This window comes from Bidens hawaiensis, unplaced genomic scaffold, assembly GCF_021521415.1.
Source record: "Bidens hawaiensis isolate Kalapana, Puna unplaced genomic scaffold, B.hawaiensis_p1.1 tig00015926_1, whole genome shotgun sequence".
NCBI lineage: Eukaryota > Viridiplantae > Streptophyta > Magnoliopsida > Asterales > Asteraceae > Bidens > Bidens hawaiensis.
In genome coordinates, this window is record NW_027492432.1 from 240178 (window position 1) to 248362 (window position 8185).

At 34.3% G+C, this 8185-nt stretch overlaps 1 protein-coding gene and 1 long non-coding RNA gene across 2 annotated transcripts; both read right to left on the reverse strand.

Annotated features, from left to right (window-relative positions):
• Positions 1–2582: 2582 nt before the first annotated feature.
• LOC143550137 (uncharacterized) lies at positions 2583–3506 on the reverse strand. The gene has a single exon (XM_077040844.1). It carries the CDS (start codon positions 3504–3506, stop codon positions 2583–2585), a length of 924 nt encoding a protein of 307 aa, XP_076896959.1.
• Positions 3507–4583: 1077 nt separating this feature from the next.
• LOC143550133 (uncharacterized) lies at positions 4584–5018 on the reverse strand. Its single transcript, XR_013138273.1, has 3 exons — positions 4974–5018; positions 4789–4852; positions 4584–4633 (listed from the first exon to the last, which is right to left on the reverse strand). It is a non-coding gene; the product is annotated as an uncharacterized LOC143550133 (long non-coding RNA).
• Between the last annotated feature and the right edge of the window lie 3167 nt (positions 5019–8185).

The following is an 8185-nucleotide window of genomic DNA, read 5'->3' on the forward strand; positions in this document are numbered from 1 at the left end:
TACCTTGTTCGAAAAACGGTTTTTGGAATATCCTCAGATTGGACTTTGAGTTGGTGATGGCCGGAACGAAGATCGATTTTAGAAAAGAAACTAGCACCTTGAAGTTGGTCAAAAAGATCATCGATTCGAGGGAGTGGATAACGATTTTTGATTGTGACTTTGTTTGACGCACGATAATCGATACACATACGCGTAGATCCATCCTTCTTATTGACGAATAAGATTGGCGCTCCCCATGGTGACGAACTCGGTCGAATGAAACCTTTCTCAAGTAGCTCATCGAGTTATTTCTTTAATTCTTTCATCTCGGTCGGAGCAAGACGGTATGGTGCCTTTGCGATCGGAGCAATACCGGGAATAAGATCGATCCTAAACTCTACTTCACGATCGAGAGGGATTCCGGGAAGTTCATCAGGAAAGACATCAGAAAAGTCGGAGACGACAGGTATGTCCTTTATCTTCTTTAGCTTTGATTCTTCAGTGACGTAGGCCATTAATGCTAAGCATCCTTGATTCAAACATTTGTTAGCCCTAATCATGGTGTTCTGCGTTTCAGGTGACTCGAAATTAACGACCTAATTCTGATTTCTGACACCCTAAATGTTACATAATCCAAAACAATCAATATTCGAAATAATGCTTGGAAAGTGCAAATGAAGTAAGCATAGATGTTGAATGACGAACCAAATGCCGTCTTTTGAGAGTTTTGAACCAACATAACCGGAGGTGTTAGAACATTAGTCGAATCGATAGTTTTTAAAACAATAAAGTCTAATCGAGTCAAACCGAATAATATGTTATTTCTAAGGTTTTATATGTAACTAACATGTTAAAAAGTGTAAAAATGATATCTTGATTTGTTCTACTCGTTTTAGCTGAAACAAACGATTTAAAGTCATTTTGAGTAACTTGATTCAAAAAATTCATTTCGGGTAATTTGTGACCCGTTTGAGCATATTTCTATAGACGGTCGAAATTCCACCTCTAATCAAGCACAAGCTGGATATGACAATCAATCGAAAGGCACAATCAAGATTCAAGCATGCGATAGCCTTGCCATTGAAGATCTTATCTATGCGGACTATCCAAATACACAAACATGATATATGAAAGATTGCTTGCATCGGTTTCCTTTTAGCATTGTTCTCTGTTATATCGTATCTAGAGGTACCAAAAAAAACCCGGGTTTTAAAATTTAAATTCTACCCAAAAAAAATATAATCCAAAACCGGATATGAAAAAAACCATTTCTCCATACTTAGTTCTATACCATTCAGGATCTTGTATAAGTACATTTACGTGTCGAAACCCCAAGATGTTATTGACATATTCCGTCCCGAAATTTACAATGCAGCCCCGAATGTGTTCGTCTTGTTTTTGTCTTTAGAGGACCATAAGCAGACTGATCAGTTTAAGGTTTTGGGTGTGAGACTGTGAGTAATGGTTTGATGTTGTTATGTTTATTTAGTGCCTTTGACTTACAATGTTTTGGATCCAGTTACTAGACAGTGTGCCACTTTACCTAGACCGAGGGATACAACGTCAAGGAGCGGGGTTTGTACTAGAAGGGTTTGTTACTAAGGTTGATGAAGACAATGCTGTTACTATCTTTACAGTTCTGCGAGTTGAATCGTTGTGGCGTATAGCATTGAGAATAGGAGTCTGGACGTTGCTGTTAAACGTATTGGTGTAGTTGATGACCTGTCTTGGCGTGTAGCGGTCCCGTTTGTGATCCCAAGGTGGCCCACACCGGTTCCCATCCCGCATGCTCCAAAGGTTATTAAGGGCAACGATGCAGGTTGTCGTAGCCCGTGTCATAACCTATACTAGAAGCCTTTTCTACATGTTCATTAATGAACTTATTATCATGTAATTAACATGTTAAAATGTGTAAAAATGATATCTTGAAACAAACTCAAAAAGTAATTTTGGATGACCAGTTCGACGATATTAATTTGTTTTACTCGTTTTAGCTTGAAACAAACGATTCAAAGTCATTTTGGGTAATTTGTGACTCGTTTGAGTGTATTAATTTGTTATATTCGTTTCAGTTTTAGCTAAAAGAATTTATTACACTTTAACCGGTTAAAGAAAGGTTATTACTGCAAACGACTGTCTATAAATGGTCGAAATTACCACCTAGATACGACAATTAATCGAAAGCCACGATCAAGATTCAACATTACATGTCGATATTAGATGCATAAGAAAACAATCAAACCGCCGACTTTATAACGTCTAATGCCACAATCGAAGAATATGAAACCGAACATCATAACTACACTTAAAACCAAATCAATACGAAAACAAACTCCAAATTCAGACCACCGAACCACCTACTTTATAACGTGTAATGCATCTAGAATCACGTTAATAACAATAACGAAAACCAAGATCCATGAGCCAACATAATAACACAACCAAGATTCAAAAGCATGCATATGATAAGCAAACAACGAGACTAAATTCCGAAATCATAATCTTTATAAAACAACATAACATCAAAAACCACAATACTCCCTCTAATCTTACCAACAAACGACACCAAAAAATACAAACGAACAAACAAACATGTTATTACCTCAATGATGAGATCCGTAACCATTAACACCCGTCTCAGGAACGACAACAACAGTCTTCTCGTTGTCACCTTCATCGTCATCACTATCGAGCGTAAACTGCGCCCCACTCACACGCTGCATCTCCGCTCCAATCGGCTTATACCGCATCACCTCATCCTTACTCACCAAACTAAACCCACCGACCACAAAACACACCACCAACGCAAGATGACAATTAAAATGCAACGTCGCAATTGCCCTCGCCCTATGAAACTCCGGGTGCCCTTTACACCACACCGTAAAATTCCCACAACTCTTCTCCTTCATATAACACCCGTCCGTCATCAATCCCGAATAAAACGAAATACCCATTTGCACAAACCACATTCCTTGCATCACCAATCCAACCCCTCGCCCAAATCTCGCATAATTCGCATAATTCGAACCCAATTTCACATCTTTATTATCTTTTAATTCAAGAATCGTCGAAACGATACAAACGGATACGGGTACGAGTAACAGATCATAATATCGATTCTCAATTCCATCTGGGTCTTTTTTTTGTAAATAAAACATGAAGAACTCTTCGATGAACCCGAATAAGCATATGATGTTTAATATATACGATGGGATATGAAACGAATTGATAATATTTGATAAAAGACTAAGAACAGAGAATAACAAGAATAATAATATGATTGAGATTACTTGTAGCTGCAAAACGACGCCGGTTTGATCGTGGGATTTGAGGTTGTGGGTGATTGAGATTAGTGAGTTTAATATGAATAAGAATGAGATTAAGGAGGTTAATAAGAAGGAAATTGAATGGGTTGATTTGGATCTTGGTGGGTTTTGGATTTGGGTGGTGGAGATGATGGATTCGGTGGCGCCGAAGACGAATATTCCGGCGCCGCCGGTGAGGTAAGTGAGAAGTCCGGCAGCCATCGGTGGTGGTGTTGATTGTTTAATTAATTTGATATGAGATTTGGGTTATACTTAGGGGGTGTTTGGTAGAGAAATGGAATAGAGAAATGGAATTGCAGAGAAAGGGAATTGGTCTGGAGAATGAGAATTGACTGTTCTGTTTGGTAGTACAGAGATTTCAGTAGAAAAATATAGCTTAGAATCATTTCTCTTGTTTGGTACATAGAAAATAAACAGAGAATTATATCAACTTTATCATTAGCACAAGTATTTTTTTCATAACAAATATTTATTAAAGAATAAAAAACATATAAAAAGATGCATAAATTCCAACCAAAATATGCATTGATCAAACCAATTCACATACAAAACATAGTTTTTAAGCAAAAAACATCAACCATAGTTAAAACCAATTCACATACAAAACATACTTCAACCATACACAACTATCCCATTGAACCATCGGTATACAACTCGACCATCTCAATTTTCTCTTCTATTGTCAACGCAAGAAAAGAACGCCCTAGATCCACATCTTTACCAATCAAATGAGCTGCTTTGAACCGTTTTTATCATAACTCACAATATCAGTTGTTACACAATGAATTTCAAGTAAACACCAAAAGAGTTTATAACCCATGCTAATGCTTTTTTTGCATGCTAAAAGAGTCCCTATCGACCAAAGGATTTCCTCTCCTGTACTACTTGGATGTCATTGGCTATCTCATTATTTTTTCACTTTCATGCCAACATGTGCAAAAAAGTCTTTTGTGAGATAGGTTTCATTTGAATCAAAGCTAACTCAAAGTCTCAAACCCATTTAGATCCCTATATTTGGTGTAACGTTTATGTCAATGTTAAAACTTATATAACACATCACTGACTATTTTTAGGCTACCACACTATCATTTGACCAATTCAATCTCAAAGTTGACATTTTACTTCAACTCAACTTTTTAAGAGAAATACCAAATATGCCCTTAACAATATGCAATTTATATTTGTAAGTTTCTGTGGATCTGACCCAATTTCAAATAACGTCTAGCAGTCTAAACCTCATTTGAATTACAAACGTAATCTATTTCAATTTAACTCTAGTACAGGTATGCATGTGACTTTTGATTGACCATTATAAAAGAGCAATTGTGCTGAAAGAAAGATAAATCAAGTCACATAAACATGGATGATAGCATCATTTTCAACCAATAAAAAAATGCAACATATCAGGCAATAATCTAAGCTTATAAGTCCACAAACATGTGAATTTCAAAATCTAAATATTTGAGTGTCATGTTCTACTTACGTTCTGTACAACTGAAGAGGTACACTTTCTTCCCATGTAATACCCCGCCCTCTTCGAATGCCTCCTGCACGGTTTGATGAAGAGATAAAAAGTTGCTTAGTTATGTGACATTTATTAGATAAATAAAACATTAAAAAATAATCAATTCTTTTTGGATGTTAAACAAACGCTACAGTATTACTCACCTCTAGATTTGAGAAATTCCAATTGTATTCAGAAAGTAAGTCGAGTTGATCCCACTGTCAAGAAAATGTAAAATTCAATAAGTAGCCTACACCAAAAAAAAAGAACAATATAAAAAATGAACATTAATGATCACACACACCTCTGTCCCAACAGGAAAGATCTGCTTCCATAAATCCTCCTGCAAAAACAAGTAAAAAAATAAAACCATTGAAAGAAAAGAAGGTATAATCTTAGTCATGACTAGTGAGAAAGTAAAAACAAGCATCATGTTCAAGTGTTTCACAAAGATAACTAAATTCAACAATAAAAACAGATTATGACCAGTTAAGCATTAATGCAAAACTATTGTGATACATATTTTGATAAGAGAAAATTACAAAATTCATTATAAATCAAGCACAACCTCTAAAACTATAGCATTATAGAAGCATCTGCATATAAATCCGTAACAGGGCCCATATAAGTTTTAACCTCAAGATTCTGAAGATTGAGTTTAACATGCACATCAATTTGCAAAAGAATATACATGTCTAACTAATGATTCAACCTTGATGCATGCTAACAATTAACCCAAGTTACACAAGAATTGCTAACCATGTCCCCTGTATCTCATTATTAGTATTTATCTAATCTCCTACCTGCAATGGTGTAGCAGAATAGAAAAGTACCAATAAGTTAATTCTCTGTTTGTGTTTTCAAATTAACTGTATTAGCTTTTACGTCCATATGCTACTTTTAACCCTAGCTTATTAGATAATCAACTAACCACCAGCTCAGTATCAATCCATCCAACAATTGTTCAACATTTGTTTTCCTCAAATTAACTATACTTACTTGTAACTCCATGTGCTATTTTAACCCTAGATTATTATACAACTAATTAACCACAGATTCAGCTCAGCATCAATCAACCAAACAATTGTTCAACATATGTGTTGTTCAAATTAACTATTTACCTTTCAATTTCATATGCTACTTTCAACCCTAACTTATTATACGTTCAATTAACCACGAATTCAGCTTAATATCAATTAATCAAACAATTGTTGAACATATGAAATAACTGTTTTAGCTTTCAATTCCAAATGCTACTTTTAACCCTAACTTATCATACAATCAATTAACCACAGATTCAGCTGCGTATCAATTAATCAAAATATGTGTTGCTCAAATTAACCTCCATATGCTACATTCAACCCTAGCTCAATTAACCACAAATTCAATCAATCGAAAACTGAAACAAACAGCAACGTTTTCAGCAAACAATGAAGACGTATCCTTACCAATTCACGCTAGTCATCGAAGAACTCAGGCTCCGCTTCAGCTTTGGAAGCCCGAGCACGTTTCGTTTTAGGCGCAGGATTCTCAACCTCCTTATTCTCTTCCGGTTGAGTAACGGCCGCGGTGGAGGTGGAGGTGGAGGCTTCATCCTTGCGGCTTGCGGCGGCCTTACGCTTGCAGAAGAAAGATGAACACATGGGAGAAATGAAAGGAAAAGGAGGAAAATGGGAGAAATGAACGTCGAGAAATCCAATTCTCCGCTTTTGTTAGAGAAACAAAATCAGAGAAATGGAAATGGTTTATTTCCATTTCTCACCTCTTTCTTTCATAAACAAACAAGAGAATTCTTTCCAATTCCATTTCTCACCCCTCAATTCCCTCTACCAAACACCCCCTTAGTATGTTTTCAAAGTCAACGGTCAAACTTAGTGTTCAATGTTCAAACTATTTAAACTTCTAGGACTAACTATGATATATCAAATCTAACATTATGTTCCCGACTCCTAAGCAGTTAATATGAAAAAATATCGATATGAGATATCGGTTATCGCAGTGATATATCGGTGGGATATCGGTAATTTTAAAATTATATAAAATTCATATGTATAGCAATTTAACACTAATAATTCAGTATAGTCTCATACCATAATCAAATTAACTTTTTTGCAAATTGCAAAACACTAACAATCGTAGCAAGTAAGAATTGATTAAGACTTAAAAAACTAACATTAAACACTAAAAGTTGATAATTAAGACCTAAAACACTAATAACGGGAATATCGGTGATATATCGGTCAAAAATTAGTCCAATATCGATCAAATATCGGTCAATATCATTGATATTATCGGTACTAATATTTTGAACCGATATTTTGACTTCTATATCGCCAAGGGACCGATAACCGATATATCACTGATATATCGGTGATATCGACTGCATAGCGACCGAATCTCGAGTTTCATTTAAAGGAGGAAAAGGAAGAAAAATAAGGGATGAAAAAAATATGTTGTGTTTCCGAGTTATATCTAAGAAAGAATAGAAAAGGAAAAAAATAAAAAGAATGTTTTCGAGTTTCATTAAAAGAAATAAAGGGAAGGGTGATGAGAGAATATTATTAGTAAAATAAGAGAATTTGTATTTTTCCAAAATGGAAAGATTTGAAAAGAAAACAAATTGAAAAGAAAGAAGATGTTCCAAAAGAAAAGATAAGTAAAAATTTTCTTTTTTCTTGCATTTGTTTTCATAATAAACTCGTGAACAGAACGTAACGTTGGAGATCTTTGGAATTATTGGATTAACTTGTGAAGCCTAAAGTTGGAACAAAAAGAAAGGTAGAGAAAACAAAAGAGGTGGCGAAGAAGGACGTTGACCGTATACATGCATTTATGTTGTAACTAGGGTATAGCCCCGCATGACATGCGGGTGGAATAACTTGTCACTAAATAAATTGAAATAGAAAAACCCTTTTTGGCCGTCATTTTATACTTAACAAATTTTATACTATTCTAAAACAACCTGTTTTGAAATATTTTCAAAATAATTACAAAATATAAAAAAATTGGAATTAGTCAACTTTAAAAAATTATGAAATTTTGTTTGATTTTTGATCAATCTTGTAACAAACTTTTAAATAATCACTGACATTAATATTTTGTTAAAATTCGAAAACTTGAAAACAATTTACAATAAATGAATTTTCAAATAACTTTAGAAAGATTAAAAATTTTTATGTTGACTTTGAAAATAATTAAACGTGAAAAAATATGATGGAAAATCAATGAAAACAAAATATAAACGTTTTGTCACTAAATTATCAAATACTTTTAATATTCTTTGAAAACATTATGAAGACTTAGACTATCAAATTGTTTGGATGTTATAATTAGAATATTTATATTATGTTTAAAAAACTTTTTAGTTAAAATGGAT

Bases quoted from the DNA above. Each gene is read 5' to 3' on its own strand.
- LOC143550137 (XM_077040844.1), bottom strand. From the start codon at position 3,506: ATGGCTGCCGGACTTCTCACTTACCTCACCGGCGGCGCCGGAATATTC.